Source organism: Danio rerio, chromosome 7 (genome assembly GCF_049306965.1).
Source record: "Danio rerio strain Tuebingen ecotype United States chromosome 7, GRCz12tu, whole genome shotgun sequence".
NCBI classification, from domain to species: Eukaryota; Metazoa; Chordata; class Actinopteri; order Cypriniformes; family Danionidae; genus Danio; species Danio rerio.
Genome location: NC_133182.1, coordinates 17,713,631 through 17,734,356, shown reverse-complemented (window position 1 = coordinate 17,734,356; position 20,726 = coordinate 17,713,631). Strand labels below are relative to the sequence as shown.

The following is a 20,726-nucleotide window of genomic DNA, read 5'->3' as shown; positions in this document are numbered from 1 at the left end:
AATCCCACACCACAGATGTGACTTTTTTTGGGCACCAAGTTCTCCTGTGCTGAACTCATCATACCCGTTTATGCAGGCTATGTGTTATTAAGCTCAGTCTCCAGTTTTTGCTCTTTGTTTAGGAGTACTGCTTTACGATTGGTTCAAATAGCATACTGTTGGAAAACCGTGCTCTAAGGCTCTCATGTTCAAATCATGATTTCTATTAATTCAGGGGTGCCCAAACTTGGTCCTGGAGGGTCGATCTCCTGCAGATCTTGCCTCACCACACCTGCATGGATGTTTCTAGAAAGCCTAGAACAGGGTTGTCCAAACTCGGTCCTGGAGGACCGGTGTCCAGGAGAGTTTAGTTCCAACCCCAATTAAACACACCTGAACCAGCTAATCAAGCTCTTTCTAGGTATACTAGAAACTTCCAGGAAGGTGTGTTGAAGGAAGTTGGAGCTAAACCATGCAGGACACCGGCCCTCCAGGACAGAGTTTGGACACCCCTGGCCTAGTAAGAGCTGTATTAGCTAGCCCAGGTGTGTCTAATTGGGGTTGGAAGTTAACTTTGCAAGACACCGGCCCTTTAGGACTGAGTTTGGGCACCCCTGAATCAATCGCACAGCCTTAGTTAAAACCAGCGGAGGGAGTAAGTGAACTATGCCTTTAAGGTCAGTTTAAATATTCAGTTTATCAGAAGGTGTGATTCAATAATGTAAAAGAAGTCTGTTAAATTAACAGACGATGCATGCGTTTTGTCTAATCATTAACATTTACTGGCTGCATTTATTTAAAAAATACATTGTACAGCATGAAATGGGTGATAAACAAATGGCCCTCTTTTTGTTGCTTATTTGCACTGGGCATTCAAACAACAGTTCAGTTCTCTCTTCTTTCCTGCACATAATGAACTGAAACTCTTATGTCAGCATCTCCAAAAGCTGACGTCATACGAGGGACTTGCTGATTCTGCCAACTCTTCCTTTAACGCCATTTTCTTTTGTTGACCAAATGCATTTCGGAAGCACTTTCAAAGTTTGAAGCGCCCCTCAAATCTTTCTGTGGATATTTCTTGAAAAAACGCTGCACAATCTTATTCATGACGATGAGGAGGAGGAGAAGGTTGAAGATTCGAACTCTCAGGGTTACCATCATTTCCAGAATCACACACAATACACACCGTACATCAATCATCACCTGTAGATATAGCTTTCTTGAGTTAGCAGCCATTGGGATAGAAATTCTCTTGTATAATTTACTGCAAGCACCAATAATCAATAAAAATAATGTTCATCCTGTTTGTGGATTTGGAAAACCTAGTTCTTTGATTAAATCAAATGTGTTTTTATTATTTCTGCATGATTTGCTGTGATATTTGTTTTTCATGATTTAATTTAATACAACTCAAAATCATTTTTAAGAGTTCACACTTAGCTGATGATTGATTATAAAGCTTGTTTGGCATGATATCCCGGGAGAGAGCCCTGAGCTCATAAGATCCTCGAGCCCGGGGCTCCCTCCCGTTTGCAAGGCGAGAGGGGAGTTTGAGCTCAGGAAGATCTCGAGAACTCCCCTGCTGTAGAAGCTAATGAACAGATAGTGATTGCTTTCAAGAGATAACTACTTACTAGGAGCATGTCTATAGTGCTGATTTGTATTAGTCAATTAACTTAAGTTGCATGTTTTTGGACAGTGGGAGGAAACCGCACAGAAACGTCAACTGGCTTGGTAAGGACTAGAACCAGTGATGTTCTTGCTGTGAGGCAGAAGTGCTAACCACTGGGCCACCATGCAAAGCATCTAAGAAAGGAGAAGTAGGGGTGGAAGAGGGGATTCTTCAAAATGAAGATGGCTGTTATGTGGAACTATGGGTATTTATAGTGGCTTAGGAATCGTCTGATTGGTGAATCATAAATTAAATAATGGGAGACCAGGTGCAAGCAATCATAAACACATGATCATCTCAAAATTAGTGTATAAATAAACTTCTTATTAGTAATTTTACGCAAAATTTGCATGACTTTTTATCAATTCAGAGGAGTTTTGCTCAATACAAGTGTCAAATACCATTTGTATTTATCTAAACCTTCCAACAACCAACAAATAATTCTTGATGCTTGTTCAAGCTACTTATTTAAAACGAGCTGATTTAGCACAATTTAATGTTTTATGTTCAATCTACTTACATTTGTAAAAATTATTAAGTTAACTTAATTTGTGTTGGGACAACATAAAGGAATTCAGCATTTTTTAAAACAGTGCAATTCTTTTTTTTGTCTATTTAAGATGGAAAAAACATGTAATTAAATATTGAAGGAACAAAATTTTGCAAAACATACATTGACTTGTATATGTGAGGAGCACCTTTACATGTTGTAAACAACATTTGTAAAATATATTCAACATTTCCACATTTTTAGACGTGCTGATAAGCTTTAAGATTATGCCTATAAACAAACCAGTGCAGCACAAGACATGGAAAAGTCTGTGCTTTAATATGTATTTTTGTTTGGTCTCATATACACTACCTGACAAAAGTCTTGTTGTTGATCCTAGTTGTAAGAGCAACAAATAATAACTTGACTTTTAGTTGATCATTTGGAAAATGAGTGGAAGAAGTTTGATTTTTCCGATGAATCATCTGTTGAGCTGCATCACAATCATCACATATACTGCAGAAGACCTATTGGAGCCCTCATGGACCCAATATTACTGCAAAAATCAGTCAAGTTTGGTGAAGGAAAATTCATGGTTTTGGTAACATTCAGTATGGGGGCATGCAAGAGATCTGCAGAGTGGGTGGCAACATCAACAACCTGAGGTATCACCAGCCTGCCCATTACATTACAAACCACAGAAGAGGGCAAATTCTTCAGCAGGATAGCGCTCCTTCTCATACTTTAGCCTCCACATCAAAGTTCCTGAAAGCAATGAAGGTCAAGGTGCTCCAGGATTGGCCAGCCCAGTCACCAGAAATGAACATTATTGAGCATGTCTGGGGTAAGATGGAGGAGACATTAATGATGAATGAAAGAATCTTGATGAACTCTGAAAGTCCTGCAAGAACGCTTACTTTGCCATTCCAGATGACTTTATTAATAAGTCATTTGAGTGATTGCAGAGATGTATGGATGCAGTAGTCCAAGCTCATGAGAGTCATACGCAATATTAATTATTTTTCTACTGCACCATGACTTTAAATTTGATATTATTTCTGTTAAGTGACAAGACTTTTTACTAAGCAAAGTCATACCTTACTGTCCTAATATAATAATTAAAAATCAAGGCATGACCATATTTTATTTTGGTAAAATAAGCCTAATCTAGAGGCCTTCATATAAGCCAAATCTGAAGCCAAATGTTCAACTGGAAATCAAGTTATTGTTTTTTGATCCTAAAACTTGGATAGGCGACAAGACTTTTGGCAGGTAGTGTATTTGGCCAATCATGAATAAGGAAAATCAGAGATATTTAATCCAGGAATATTTAAATTATTTTCAATAAGGTCAAAGCTGTCAATTCTCAGCCAAAATAAATACAATAAACAATATAATCTCTTAAGTAATAAAATGATAAATAAATGTCATAATTGTAATATATAAATCTACAGTATCTACACATATTTATAAATACATACACATTAGACATGCATCATTTTTATATGAGCCATGTGTGATCTACAATTCTCTGTAATATATTCGCCCATTAATAAAAGCTGTAGCCTTACCTTAAGTTGAAAGTTTACATTTACTCAGAATGTGAAATTGGTACAGTGATTTTAAATGCGTTATGAAATTAAAAAATTAATAAATACCCCAAACCCTTTTGACAGTAGAGCATATAAATCACTACTGTATGTACAGTTGAAGTCAGAATTATTAGCCCCCTTTGATTTTTTTTGTTTGTTAAATATTTCCCAAATGATGTTTAACAGAGCAATGAAATTTTCACAGTATGTCTAATAATATTTTTTCTTCTGGAAAAAGTCTTTTGTTTTATTTCGGCTAGACTAAAAGCAGTTATTAATTTTTTAAAAGCCATTTTAAGGTCAATATTATTAGCCCCTTTAAGCTTTTTTTTTTAATAGTCTACAGAACAAACCATTATTATACAATAACTTGCCTAATTACCCTAACCTGCCTAATTAGCCTAACTAATTTAGTTAAGCCTTTAAATGTCACTTTAAGCTGATAAGGAGTGTCTTGAAAAACATCTAGTAAAATATTATTTACTGTCATCATGGCAAAAATAAAAAAAATCAGTTATTTAAAATGAGTTATTAAAACTATTGTATTCAGAAATGTGTAATAAAATTCTCTGTCCGTTAAACAGAAATTATTGAAAAAAAAATAAACGGGGTTTATAATACAGGGGGGCTAATAATTCTGATTTTAACTGTATGTGTGATAAAATGTCAAATCTGCAAATGAGGAGAAAAAAAACACAAGCTCAAGCACTCTAAATGCTTTTGGCATTTTTATTAAGTTCACTTTGACATCATTACAGGGACCACAAGTTTTCCTGTTTGCATCTTTTTCCCCTCCCAAAAGCTCCCACATATTAACTTAATTCAAACCTAACAAACTGAATGTCGATGTTAGTCATCACATCTAGTCTTCGAAAGTCAAAAGCAAAAAAAACAGTGATCTCCATCAACCCTTCTCAAAGAGAAGCACAGGAAAAAAAACGGCAAACATGCTAAACAACTACAAGAATAAGTTAGAAAAAAAAAAACCCAAATATTAAACAAACTCAGAAGAGAAGCAGAAACGAAGACGGAGAACCTAATCACAGAGGTCTGCATCTATTAAAAAAGTAGTATAGTCATAATTTACCCTAAAATTGAACGAAAATAAAGATGCAGCAATATAAATTGTCAGAGCTTGAGCTGTTCTTTGAAAGCAACACGCACATGTGATCTTCCCTGTAGAACATGCTAGCTAAGCAACACCATGACGAGATGCTTTCGTCTGAATCTAATCATGTGTGTAAACATGCGTAAAACACAAAACGAGTGTGAGACGAGACATGAAAAAGCGCTAAATTAATTAAAGTATATTTAAACGGGGGATGCGCCTTGTTAATGTTAAACGGTTTTCCAATTTAAACATGCTTCCAACTGCATCAGCTGGAATGTTAAATGACCACTGCAGTAAAAGCATCAAAACCGGACACTAAAAAAAATAAGTTGACTCAACTTAAAAATTTAAGGCTATTTGCTGCAAAGCTTTTGAGTAGACTAAACTTTTCAACCAAGTAAACATCAACTAAAAGAGCTCTGCAGCAAGTTGTCTTACAATTTAAAACTGAGGTCAACTTCTTTAGTTACAGTGTAGTAATAAAGCAACGAAGTGAATGCAACAAATGGCGCGTGTTCGATATTAGCTTATATGACGATTTAACAAATGCGGACGCTGCTTTTAAACACCATGAAGCCATTTTCACCGTGGTATCCAACCTTTTCAGAAATAAATTCACTATGAAATGATACTGGTAGTAGTGTTTTAACAGCATTTGAGGTGGACTTAAAGGGATAGTTCATCTCAAAATGAAAGTGATCATCGTTTATTGTTGTTTCAAACCCCCTGTATGAGTTTCTATCTTCTGATTAACACATTAAGATGATAGTTTGAAAAATGTTGGTTGCTGGCACACATTGACTTGCATAGTAGGAAATCGAAATTACTGTAGAGGTCAATGTGAGCCAGTTACCAGCATTTTTCTAAATATCTCCTTTTGTGTTCAGATAAAGAACGAAACTCAAGTAGGTTTTGAACAACTGATGACAATTCTCATTTTTGTGTGAACTATCCCTTTACGAAAAGATGTAGCACGTGTGATGAGTGTAATTATCAAGCATAAAGGGATAGTTTAGTCAAACAATCAAATGTATTTACTCTGTCCAAACCTGTACGAGTTTCTTTCTTCAGATCAATTCAAAATAATTAATAATGAATGTTGGCATCTAGACAGTTGATGGTACCCTTTGACTTCCATATAAAATACTTCAAGGACGAATACGTTTCTTTTATTTGTTGAACACAAACAGACAGTTGATGCATCTAAAATTAAAAATTAATATCATATACAAAATATCTTCCTCTGTGTTTGATAAATTAGACACGTCATTGATTCTATAGTCGGAAATATAATATTACAAAATTATCCGATGTCTTTTGCCTTCAATAGAAGAAACTAAATTGTAACAGGAAAATGATTAATGCTATTGAAGTCAATGGCTATTCCAGCGTTGGTTCAAATATAATCTTTTCTGTTGGACATAAAAAATAAGACCATAACCAGACAGCTGACAGTAGCCATTGACTTTCATAGTAAGAAAAAAAAAAACATCAGGTTTACCAGCATTCTTCAAAATATCTTCATTTGTGTTCAACAAAATCAAAGAACCTCAAATAGAAGTCATTCATTCCATAGTAAGAAAAAAATATGGCTATGGCTATGTCAATGGCTACCATGTGCAGTCTGTTTTCCAACATTCCTCCAAATATCTTTTGTTTGACAGAAGAAACTAAATTATAACCAGAAAGTTGGCAGTAGCCATCCACTTCCATGGTAGGAAAAAGTGCTACTGAAGTCAATGACTATTCCAGCGTTCCTTAAAATACAATCTTTCCTGTTCAACTGAAGAAATAAAACCATAAGCAAACAGTAGCCATTGACTTTCATCCTAGGAAAAACACAAAGTTTACCATCATTCTTCAAAATATCTTTCATTTGTGTTGAATAAAATCAAAGGAACTCAAAGAGATATTATTGAATCTGTAGTAGGACAAAATAAAATGGCTCCCGTTTACTGACATTCTTCAAAATATCTTCAGTGTTCAACGAAAAAAAAAAACAGCCACTGACTTTCATAATGGAAAGAAAAACTCGAAGTCAACCACCATTCTTCAAAATATCGCCAATCGTGTACATCAATTGATGACACTGATTCTGAAGTAGAAAAAGAAATAATCACTAAAGCCAATGGCTACCATTTGCTGTCCGTTTACTGACATTTTTAAAAATATCCTTCAGTGTTTGACAGAAGAAACTGAATTATATCCAGAATGTTGGCTAGATCCACCAATTTTAATAGTAGGGAATAATGCTATTAATGTTAATAGCTATTGTAGCGGTCTTTAAAGTAAAGTATAATCGTTTGTGTGCAACAGAAGAAATAAAACCATAACCAGACAGTAGCCATTGACTTTCATAGTAGTTTAAAAAAAAAAAAAAAAAAAAAAAACATTCTTCAAAATATCTTCACTCGTGTTCAATAATAATAATAATAATAAAAAAAAAACTTAGTTATTGATTCCATAGCAGTAAAAAAAATAACAACCACAAAAGTCAATGGCTACTGTTTGCTGTCTGTTTACAGAAATTCTTCAAAATATCTTCAGTGTTCAAAAGAAGAAACGGAATTATATCCAGAAAGTTGGATATAACCACCGATTTTTAAGGATTCTACAATAGCTATAAACATTAATAGCATTTTATTAAAGTAACCCTTTTGTGTGCAACAGAAGAAATAAAATCATACCCAGAGAGTAGTCATTGACTTTCATAGCAGTTAAAAAAAAAAAGAAAAAGACAAAAATTCTTCAAAATATCTTCAATTATGTTAGTAAAAAGGAAAAGGGGGGAAAAATGAAACAGATGACATTGATTCCATATCAGGAAAAAAATATAGGCAGAAAAGCCAATGGCTACTTTTTGCTGTCGGTATTCCAACATTCTTCAAAATATCTTCAGTGTTTGACAGAAGAAACTGAATCATATTCAGAAATTTGGCTATACCCACCAACTTTAAAAGAGGAAAAATAACGTCACTGATGTTAATCTTGTCTATTCAACAGAAGAATTAAAACAATAGCCATTAACTTTCATAATAAGATAAAACACCAGCGTTCTTTCAAATATCTTCATTCGTGTTCAAACCAACAAATACATTTTCATTCTGACTGAACTATCCCTTTAAATAATAAACAAAAACATGAAATATTTATCCTTCTTCAGTGCCCAAGATGCCCCAAAATATGATTTTACCTTTCTAAAAAACATGAATAATGCGCACTAGCCCAGTTAAACTCAAAATAAAATAATAATGAACGAGTCGTGGGGCCAGAAGATCCTCTCTTAAATCCTGATGCTCTGACGATCCTATACATAAAACTCAATCTTACGGTTATTATTAATATTTATTACGAAGCCAATGTCAAACAGGGGACTTAACGCAGCCATCCTAAATCCAGATATATGAACTATTATTTGAAGAGTAATAACAAGAACATTTACATGTGAACTTGACCGAGTGCAAGAGATAGAGGTGCGACAGACGAACAGAAGTGCTGTATATTCGTGTGTGTGTGTGTGTGTTTTTAAATATAAAAAGCGACACTAACTACTTCACAGCAAAGAGCCTGTTGTAATCGAACTATATATACATACACAAAATGAAAAATGGCGCCGATAACAGGGAGGACAGTGAACTAGACCGAATTTAAATCCCCGCCGGCAGCGTCTCCATCCATCCAGTGCATTTCAGATAAACTCGTCCACATTTTCTGGTCAAATAACAAATAGAAGGTGAAAATAATTATTTATATTGATTTATTTTACCTTAGTGAAAGCTTTTCTTCTTAAAAGTACAGACATTTGCGTCGTGGTCAAACACCTGTCTTTATTCAAGTCTCCTGCACCACCCAAAAACCAGGTTCAGTCTAGTTCACAAGCCCTTCCATAAACACTGGCCATCAAAAATGGGCGTCCAGTAGCGTTACATCACTTCCTGTGTCGAAAAACAAAACAAAAAAACACCAGCTTCTGGAGCCCCGAGCTTCTTTTTCCTAATGCTCATTATTAATAAGCTGCAGAGTTAACATTGAATATCAAGAAGCTGTTGTAGATTTTACATACTAGCTGGTTCAGTGCAGATGGTTGTTTTAAGGTGTGAGGTTAAAGGGGGAGGGAATGGGCGGGGTTTAGATTAATGGAGGTGGGGCTTAGAGTTAAGGGAGGCGGCTAACGTTTTGAAGGATGGTAAACATGGTATCGAGGGACTTGAGGATCATTCTGCTTTACAGCGCTTCATGGCTCCGGGGAGCTTCTCTTGTAGCCTGAGGGAGAAGAAAACGACAGATGATTATTAGGACGTGGAATTAAGGCTTCACTAATTGGCAGCCACTACTTTTAGGTAAACAGCACACAGAAACAAAAACAGTGTTGCCAACTTAGCAATTGTTATGCTAGATTTAGCAACTTTTTATAGTAGATTAGCAATATTTGGCCATTTTAACATTAAATTGGCTGTTTTTAGCAACTTTAAAAAGTGTTTTTTTTAAAGATACATTGTGAATAAAAAAAAGAACCAGAGGAAACACAGCTAAACAGCCAAGAACCACAATCTTAACCCTCGTATCGTTCAAATTGACTATACTTTCGTTATGTTGGTGGCTATTTTTGCCCCATTGACTTCCATTATAATGACATTTTTTTGGTCACTCACACAATCACAATATATCACAATCACAGCTCGTTGATGCAAGTTTCAATTTAGCCAAGATTGCCAGACTGGTTGGAGCTGATAGAAAGGCAACAGTAACTCAAATAACTCCTCTTTACAGCCGAGGTATGTAGAAGAGCATCTCTGAACACACAACATGTCAAACCTTGGGGCGGATGGGCTACAGCAGCAGAAGACCACACCGGGTGCCAGCCTGCCAGCTAAGAACAAGAAACTGAGGCTACAATTGGCACAGGCTCACAAAAATTGGACAATGGAAGATTGGAAAAACGTTGGCTAGTCTGAGGAGTCTCAAATTCTGCTGCAACAGTCGGATGGTAGGGTCAGAATTTGGCGTCAACAACATGAAAGCATGGGTCCATCCTATCTTATATCAATGTTTCAAGCTGGTGGTGGTGGTGATGTAATGGTGAGTGGATATTTTCTTGGCACACTTTGACCCCATTAGTATCAATTGAGCATCGTATTGTTGCTGGCCATGCCCATCCCTTTATAACCACAGTGTACCCATCTTCTGAGTTCTACTTCCAGCAGATTTCGCGCCAAGTCATAAAGAGTGAATCTGGTGAACTGGTTTCTTGAACATGAAAATAAGTTCACTGCACTCAAATGGCCTCCACAGTCACCAAATCTTAATCCAATAGAGCATCTTTGGGATGTGGTGGAACAGGAGCTTCGAATCATGGATGTGTAGCTGACAAATCTGCAGCAAATGTGTGATGCTATCATGTCAATATGGACAAAAATCTCTAAGGAATATTTTCAGTACCTTGTTGAATCTATGCCACAAAGGATTAAGGCAGTTCTGAAGGCAAAAGGTGGTCTAACCTGGTACTAGTAAGGTGTACCTAATAAAGTGGCCGGTGAGTGTATAACTCCATATAAAACCACAAATTAAGCTTTTTTTTCCAACAGAAAAAACACCAAAAATCAAGAATAAATAATAATAATGTGTCATGGTATTACAATCAAAAGATGTCCTTATAATGGAAGTCAATGGGGCAAAAACAGCCACTAACATAACGAAAGGTGGTAAATTTGCCCAGAATGTATCATTCCCAAACAGTATTTCCCAAAATATGTCAAAATAAGACTTTTTCACTAAAAATCATTCAATTTTCTGAAACACAGACAAAGTTGTGGCCAATTTAAGACAAAAAAACACAAAAAAACAAAAAAAAAAAACTTCACCCCAAAGTGGATGAAAACATCTCCAACAGTACACAAGGGTTAAGAGATACCTTGAAGGAGACGCGTCATATCACATTCCAGTTAAAATGCTAGCTCAAACGGTTTGACATAACGGTTGTCAACATGTAAAGTTCCTGTTCATTAATTCCAATACAGTACTGTCATTATTGTCAATTTCACAAGTTAAACAAACAGACTAAATAATCTGTGGCTGTTCAAAAGAACAGCTCAATATCAGTGTTGTATTTATAAATAAAAATATATTTTCATAAAGGTCAAACGTTTGTATTTCTTTAGTGTTTGTATTACCCTCTCAGCAAAAACATTATTTGCAATGTGTTTTTTTTAAATTCAGTTAAGATATATACGCAATACAATGTACATTTTTTATTAAGTCGTAAAGTCCTATATTTTTGCATTTATTTATATATCTATGCTTAAAGTCATAATCGTCATAACCACATATGGAATTAAGACATGGATGATTTTTATTTCGGTCGCATTACTTAAGTGCAGTACAGACATGCAAACACCTGAATCAAACTATTAATATCGTGAAGGACTTTTAGCCGCATTTTGCGACACACACACAGCTGTTTGACACTATTCTCTGCACCTTCCGAGTCTGGTCAGTCATCACATCATCACTGAACACGTTTATGCTGTCCGGGAAAAGCTGAAGTTTCTTTTTTTTTCCCATTCAGCTTGCGGTATCAAATTACATTACATCCAGTCAGTAGCGTTTATAGCTAAATATTTAACAGTATTTGCATGTCCTTTACAGCACAGAATTAATTCAAATAGAAATAAAATATCATTTATTAAATTTTTTTTACAAGCAGCTAACTTGTTTTGCCGTTTGTGAATTATTTATTTATTTTTTGCAGTTGAATAAATCTATTTTTCATTCATATAATAGCAAATTTTTGCTAATATTTAAAACAACATAAAAAAGACTATTTTTCATTTAAAAAGGCTATTAGAAAAATATTTTGTAGTGTTTTTATGTGCTTTACTGCACATAATTCATTAAAATAGAGGAAGAATAACATTACAAATTAATTTAAAAAACAGCACCTAATAGTTTTGCAATTTGTGATTATTTTTCAGTTGATTAAAAGACTATTTCTATTCATATATTTCCCAACTGTAGATTTCTTTAAAAAATTTGTATAAAACTCGTCTCATCAACCCAATCTCGTGTCTCATCTCATGGAGTAAGCGTCTCGTCACACCCCTAATAACTATATTAGAACTTATACAAGATAACTTAACTTTTTTTCACAGATTGGTCTTCAATCCCTACACTTTTGATACATATTTTACAACTAAAATATGTTTAATTCATCTTTTTATTCACAGGGTTCATTTTTACAATTAAATTTCCAGGACTTTTCCATGACTTTTCCAAAACTTTCAGGTAAATATTACGTATATGTGGTAAATAAGACAAAATGCATGTTCAAATTTATTACAGCATATCAAAAAATGTGACAATCTATGTTGTTTATGTTTATGTTTATACCTGTAAAATAGTATAGATAATATCTTGTGTGAAAATATTTAGAAATGTTGGCTTGTGTGAATTAGCACAAATTAGCCTTCAGCACCCACATTATCTTACCTCTGTAGTTTAAGAGATTGTTTCTGGACATGACACTCAAATGTATCTTGAATTATGATGAATGCAAGTGAAAGAGAGGTGAAGCTGAAACTGCAGGTTGCTTTTTGCCCCACATAGAGAATGTCACGTGAAGGGATGGATATTTCAATTGTAATTGAAATGTAGCCAATATTATCATCTCAAATATATTCAAGTACACAGATATTTGTTCAACAAATTTTCATGACTTTTCCAAAACATTTTGGGTTTATTTATTTTTACTTTTCCAGGACCGTATGAAGCCTGTATTTATCTTATTTTAGTTATTTACATTTTTTAAATAGTCTACTATATCAAACTAATCAAAACAAACACACTCCAAATAACGCTTTTGCTTACTCATTATTGATTTTGCATATTACATAAAGATTCAGCTTTGAGTTGCAATTATGTAAATTACATCATCCCGTAACGACCTCACAGCTTCAATTAACAACAAATTGTTCAGCCTTTAGCGAGTTCCTCTGAAAATAAGTTGGCAGCAGTGCACAGAGAAAGTGAGCAGACTTACTTCGCGACTGTAGTGTTGAATTGAGTGCGTGCGATGTCTATGTAATGGTCAATCTGGGTCTGTGGAAGAACAGGAAATAATTAGAGTAAGAAATTTAAACTGTGATATTTGTGAGTCAAATCTAATTAATAATGTAATTAATAAAATTTGTAAATAATAAAATAACAAACAAAAAAATATATATATAAAAATATATATATATATATAAAAAAAATATATATATATATAAATAAATAAATAAATAAATATATATATATATATATATATATATATATATATATATATATATATATATATATATATATATATATATATATATATATATATATATATATATATATATATATATATAAATACTGAAATATAAATAAAAAATAAAAAATGACAGGATGAAGTTGAATTACAATACTCAATCCATCCATCCATCTCTCAATACATCATATATTACATTATTTTTTATTGTTATTAATATTTATTTACTTAGCTATTGTACCTTTATTTATTATTAGTATTATTATTATTATATCTATATATCTAATTATATCTATCTATATATCCATCCATTTATCTATCTATAAATCTATCTATCTATATCCATCTCTCAATCCATCCATCCATCCATCCCTCTATTCATCTATATATCCATCCATCCCTCTTCATCTATATATCCTTCCATCATCCATCCATCCATCCATCTCATAGATTACATCCTTTTTATTATTAATAATATTTATTTATATAGCTATTGTACCTTTTTATTTTAATTAGCAGTTTATTTATTTATTTTATTCTGCATACTTATTTAGCATATCCTTGGCTTCTAAAACATTCTAAATTACATTTTTTTTTTAACATTTAATCTGACTTATTTAAAAAAACTAAATCAAATAACACCTTATTTTTCAAGTTTTGTGGTTTAATTTCGAGTTTAATTAATTTTAACTAACTATATCACCCCTGGTGTGAGGATATTAGAACTGGGTTATTGCAGTTTTGAGGTCAGCTCAGAGCTCTGCACCACGGAAATTAAAGCGGCAGTTCAGAGATTTGTGTCACTATCATGAATGCATCATTACAGCCCTACATGATCTTCATTAGTGCTAGATTTCATTCGGGGGTGGGGGGGACTGCACCAGGCACTCATTAACAATCATCATTACATAAGACTTTAAAACTTGTCATAATCTTTTCTTGACGCTTTTGTTAAGTCTTCAGCTCGGGCTTACATAAGAGCCTTTTAGTGTGATAATCATACACACTGATCACGGTTCAGTTTGAGTGGGCCCAATGCGCTCAAACATCATGTGTTGTCAATTATCCAGCTTTGTCCTACGCTCAATGATGCTTTGCTTGAATTATGGGAGTAATTTCCGTTAAACTGTAAACAATCAGTCAAGTGTTCAACAAAACTGTATACAGTGAGTTGGCATTTTTCTCCTCACAGTTCAAGCATTGGATATTAAAAGGCAAATTATTAGGATTAACAATTTTCATTCAGCAGACCACAAACAACAAGAAAAACAAGTCTATTTCAGCAGCAGTATTATAGATGTCTTTAATATTACTTTAATGTAGTCATGTTGTAATGTGTAACGTTAATGTAGCTTTGGCTACAAATACACTTGTCGTACTTCAATACCAAGCATATCACTATTACTATGGTGAAAAAATAAAGTTAAATGTACTTCTCACTCAGTTTTCAATTTGTATATTGATTATTTGTAGCACAACCTTATTATTATGATTACTAATACTACGACGACTACTACTATAACGACGACTTGGACAACTACTATGACGGTGACTATGACGACTACTACGACTATGACAACAATTATGGCGACTACTACAACGACTTTTACTATAACGACTACTACTACTATGACGACTTAGACTATGATGAATACTACTACGACTATTATGACTACTACTATGACAACTACTACCATGACAACTACGATGATGACTAGGGCGACTACTACAATGACGACTAGGACTATGATGACAACTGCTACGACTGTGACGATGATTACTACAACAACTATGCTGACTACTATTATCACAACTACTACTACGACGACTAGTATGACGACTATGGTGACTACTACTGTAATGACTAGGACTATGACAACAACTGCTACGACTATGACGACTACTACTACGACTACTATAATGACTATGACGACCACAACTATGAAGATTACTACTACTACTACTATGATGACTACTATGACTATGATGACTACTACAACTATGACCACTACTACGACTATTATGACTACAATGTCGAAGACTACTATGACAACGATGACGACTACAACTATAACGACTACTACTACGGCTGATTATTACGACTACTATTACGACAATTACTATGACAACCACTACTGCTACGAGTACAACAACTAATACTACTTAGTTGAAATACAGCTAATAATATTATTAATAATAATAATATAAAAAATAACAAAGCAGTATGCAAAAATATGCACAAAAAAGCAAATGCCTTGGTACTTCAAATTTCAAGTAAGTATTATCACCAACACCATTAGTACAGTGTTTCTGCAGGTTTCACCAAGACAAATTAAAGCATTTAAGACCTTTTCAAGTCCATTATAAATGAAATTTTAGAAAAAGAGAGGTTTTTTTCTAATGGCTAGTGGAAAATATTTTCACTTACATAATTATATATTTTTTACTTAATATGTGTTTGCATTAAAATGTAAAAACATATTTTCCAAACACATTCACAAATGTTCTTGTAAGAAAGATAATTAAACCAAATGGCTAAATTGTTGATAGTAACGATTGTGTAGCTTTAAATAGACAAAGGAAAATTAAGACTCGTTTACAATACTATTTCAGGGAATTTAAGCCATTAAGACACCGCGGACACCCTGTAGTAGTAGTCATATTAGTCACATTTTGCGCTACGCCACTGCTGACATATATACAGTATATGTGTAATCTATGTATATAAATAGTTCATATTTATAGCATATGTATAGTACATGTATAATTAGATTACCGCTCTGGTATGTTAGTTATGTATAGGTTTAAAAATAACTCTTCCAGTGTTGTGCTTATATTTATGATTATGTTTATGTTTATTTATATAGCACCGTGGTCCCCTGAGACACAACATTTCATTCCATTTTTATGTCCACATGTAGAGGAATGACAATAAAACTTGACCGGACTGACCCCAAACTTCATCCTGAATTATTTATATTTTTATTTTCAATAATAATAAATTGTTATTTATTTAATTTTCAATCTCTTATCTGCCCTTCACCCCAACCCGAACAAAAAATGGTGCAGAGTTTCAGAAACAAACATATATCTGACCTTGTTTTTCTCATAGATGGGCGGTACACTGAAGAGCAGGATGTCGGCTGAAAAACAAAAAGGAAACACCCAGTGTGAGGCAATTATTATCCTTCTTTATTATTCGGAAGTGCAATCTTACTAACTTAAACCCAAACGTGAAAGCCTACCGAGGATGAGGATGGTGATGCCATTGAAAACAGCACCAACATACGTCAGCAGCCACATAACAACTGCCAGCTGAAAGCAGATGAAAACATGAGTCAACTGAACAGAAATCCTCTCCTTTTCACACAAAAACCTACACTGTAATATAACAGATTTGGAATAACCTAAATCCTCAGAGTTCTTCCTATAAATCTGACCTTGAGGGAATCCACCAGATCCTCGACCAGGAAGAGGCGGCTCATCTGCTTGAGCGCGCGGTTGACATGGCTCAGACACCCATCCACGTGCTTGCGGAAAGTCTCGGGTGGCACTGTGACATCTTTGTCCATCAGAGCCCTGTTACAGGAACACGGGTCAAAGACAATTAGCTCTGACAGTGCATTCACACACATACACACACCTCTGAACACCACTGCACTCAACATCTACCATTATTAACACAGAACAGCGCATCACACACCACACAGATGCTTAAGATAAAACATAATTTATTTCTGTTTAGTGTTTGGTCTTAATAAACATAGACAAACGCAGACCAAGCATAAGCATGTTAATATATATAAAATATTGTATGCATACACATTTATTATTTTAATGTAATGCAATATGTATGAAGGCCGAATAAAATTAAGTAGTTAAGACTTTATAAAAGGGTATCTGCAGATTTCTGAGAGTTATGTTTATGATTAAGACATCTTTAATATGACAGAATGATATTTCACACTAATTTTATATACCAAAATTTGCACAAAAAAAAAAGCCTGCAACACAACTTATGACAACCTTTAACTCTGTTAATTACACATGTAACGTGTAAAAACCTCAAAACAATATTATTAATAGTAATTTTAAAAATCATAATAAAATTTTATATCAGTTCCCAAAAACTGCATTAACACAATTTTCCAATGTCAATAATGTATGCCTATTATTAAATGAAACATAACAATATTTTATATGTATAGATTTTTATTATTTATTATTTCAAAATTAAATTGTTTGATCTTGTAAACGATTAAGAATGATGTTTACCATAATTTAATCACAAGCAATCATTTTAAAAATAGCTTGAAATAATAATAATAATAATAATAATAATAATAAAAGAGTTTAATATGGCTTAAATTACATTTTCATCAAAAGATGCTTCTCCAGTTCTTCATTTGTTAATGTTTGGGGTTGACGCAGATGTTATAATCCAGGGGTCACCAAACTTGTTCCTGGAGGGCCGGTGTCCTGCAGATTTTAGCTCCAACCCTAATCAAACACACCTGAACAAGCTAATCAAGGTCTTACTAGATATACTTAAAACACCCAGGCAGGTGTATTGAGGCAAGTTAGAGCTAAAACCTGCAGGGACACCGGCCTTCCTGGACCGAGATTGGTGACCCCTGTTAAAAGCTATTATAAAGTGAAATCCCCAAGAACTCTGTTTACACAAGCAAAATCCCAGCAAACATTAAATACACAAGCGTAGTCCCTATATGCGTGTTTTTTTTTTTTTTTGGGGTACCACATGGAATTTGGTTCTGCCCATGTGATGATAGACGTAGAGATTAAAGTAGATTTCAAAACGGAAATAAAATCTTCTCTACAGGGTTGGTTCGACTGCATTAAGACCTTTGAAACACGGATCTTATTTTTATATTATGGAATTTGAGAAATTTTATAGATCCATGAACACCCTCTACATGGGGTCCAATTCATTACTATTAGCCTGACATTAGTTAGCAATAGCTAACAAGAACCAACAACAACCAAAACTTGTAACCGCATTTAAATGTTAGTTAATTAATTAAAATACTATTTTTCTTTATGTCAGTTCACAGTAGGGGTGGGTCGATAGATGATGCTATTGTCCATCGCTGATGGCCAATAGACATCACGATGCTAAGCCTGCATCGCAATCCTCCACCTCACCCCCGTCACAGCAGCAAACCACAAGTGACAACACACACTTAAGACGCCGTTTACACTAATACGTCTTTTAAAATGCCATTTTACAACAAAAACGATCGCCTAGCTTTTCTGAACAGATCTCGGTCCACACTATACCGCTGAAAACGCACATCACGTGACCACACACACACTCTGGCATGAGCTGCAGTGTATGCGCGCGTCTGAGCTCCAGCAGTCAGCGGTTGCTTTGAGCACAAAACCCCAGAGAGCAGTGCATGTCGGACAGTTTATCAAAGATGTACAGCTGGATTGCGTCTCACTATAGCTGTAAAATGTGATTTTAATCCATCTTGTCTCTATCAAACGAACCTTCAAAAAGCGATTGACAGGTGGTAATTTGTGTGCAACTTATCTTTATTTATTTATGATTTGGTTAAAGATAAAACAAAGACCATGCGAGTCAGGTAGTTAAACGGTACATTAGGCTACAAATAATTAATTTGTGATGAATAAATTATTTATAAATAATTAATTCACCACCGCCTTTGACGACAATGTCAACGTCAATCGCGATGTTTCACATCAGACATTGTACGATGCCAAATTGGTTGACGTCGTCCAACCCTAGTTCACAGTAAATTAACGAAGGCTGAAAATTATTAGTAAATGTTGAAATAACCATAAAAAGTCCAGTGGAAGAATTGTTCATTCAATCTATTGATCATTCAAGTTTATTAAATGTTTAATCTTCATAAGGCATTTGGGTTTAAGAAGTTCTTTAAGACAAACATAAATTGCATTTAATTATATTTTATTCATTCCAATTAGATTTTTACTGGTTTATTATACAACCCCTGGCAAAAAGTATGGAATCACCACTATTGGAAGATGCTCATTCAAATATTTGTGTAAAAAAAACAAAAAAAAAACACGTACATGCCACAAAACTATTTTCATTCAACAATCAAACCTTTGAAACACTTAAAAAAAAAAAAGAAAAAGAAAGATCCCTGTAGTCAATAACAACAGTTTTTACAGATCAAGCAGAGGACAAAAATATGGAAATCACACAAATTTTCACACAAATCTGAAGAAAATTATATAGAAAAACCATGTACTTTGCAGTTTTAAAACAAACAACTGTATCTGATTACAACTGCTAATTAGTCTGCAGTGAAAAAAAAAAAGAAAAAGAAAAGAAAAAGGAGTGCTTGCACACCTTAGTGAGGTGTTGAACCAAGCTGACTGACATAGAAGGATGGATTGTTGAATGCAAATAGCTTTGTGGCATGTATGAACATCTTCCAAGGGTGGCGATTCCATACAACCCCTGGCAAAAGTATGATCTACTGAAATACAATTTTCACACACACACTTTTGAATTTTTTTGGGTGTGGTTCTTGTGTAATTTGAATGCCAAAGAATTTTATTTATTTATGAATAAAATTAGATAAATGCAGTAATAATATTGTAAAAACATTAAAACACAATGACAAACTCAATTTGAAGAAGCGACTCTATTGCAAAGAAGCAATCTCTATTTTTTATTAGAGAACTTCTTCAATCGAGAAGTTGCTTGTCAAAAGGATTTAACGATTTAAGCACCGTTTATAAAATAATGATTATTTGGCTTCAAACAGGCCTAGAGAAGTGCTTGGAGGTTTAAAGAAAACAGTGAGTCTTTGACCAGGGCACACAGACAGACAGACAGACAGACACAGACAGACAGACAGACAAACAGACAGATCTACAGAGTAGACTCTTACTTGAAGGGGTGTCCTTCATTGGACTTCTGGACCGCCTGGATGACAGACTTGTAGATACGGAAAGAAATGGTGACGCAGAGCAGGGACAAGAGCAGGTAGGAGACCACGCTGATCACGCTAAACGCTGCCAGAGAAAGCAGCAACAGCAGCGACACGCCAAACACCACGCCTGACTTCTTAGGGTCCCGCCAGTGCACCAGGTCATTCACTGCATGACAGAGAGAGCATGTGAAACACGTGTGTGTGTGTTTGTGTTGAGATTGCAGCAAATAACACCTGACAAAACCACTGAATGAGTACAAATACTGTAAAAGTCTCCTGAAATCTCTTGGAATGTGGAATTTACACAGATACATTGAGTAGCTCCTCCCCTTTAAAAAAATAGTGAATGAGAATGTGTCGTAACCACATAATGCATTCTGATTATTTAGGACACGGAAGCCTGATTCCCTTTGATCTCTATTGATCACAGATACACTCATCAGCAATAAACTTTAATCTGAAAATCATATCTGGAACTGTTTTCTTATGGCAGCTCATTGCTACCCTGTCAGTTATGGATAAACTCGTACATTTATTTGATCAATCCACCCATCCATCCATCCATTCACTTATATCCATTCACCTTCCCAACATTCCTTCTATCCATTCATCCATCCATCCACCTATTCATTCATTCATCCATCC

General features: G+C 34.4%; 1 protein-coding gene across 3 annotated transcripts in view; it reads right to left on the bottom strand.

Annotated features, from left to right (window-relative positions):
• Positions 1-4,448: 4,448 nt before the first annotated feature.
• The window catches only part of rtn3 (reticulon 3), a 41,307-nt gene continuing 25,029 nt past the window's right edge, over positions 4,449-20,726 (bottom strand). For 2 of the 3 annotated variants that reach the window (NM_001328361.1, NM_201072.2), the window contains 6 exon segments: positions 8,171-9,107; positions 12,880-12,938; positions 16,228-16,274; positions 16,377-16,446; positions 16,572-16,710; positions 20,040-20,247. In NM_001328361.1, the coding sequence (NP_001315290.1) occupies positions 9,059-9,107; positions 12,880-12,938; positions 16,228-16,274; positions 16,377-16,446; positions 16,572-16,710; positions 20,040-20,247 (572 nt within the window). In that variant the 3' untranslated portion in view covers positions 8,171-9,058. 3 annotated transcript variants of the gene reach the window in all.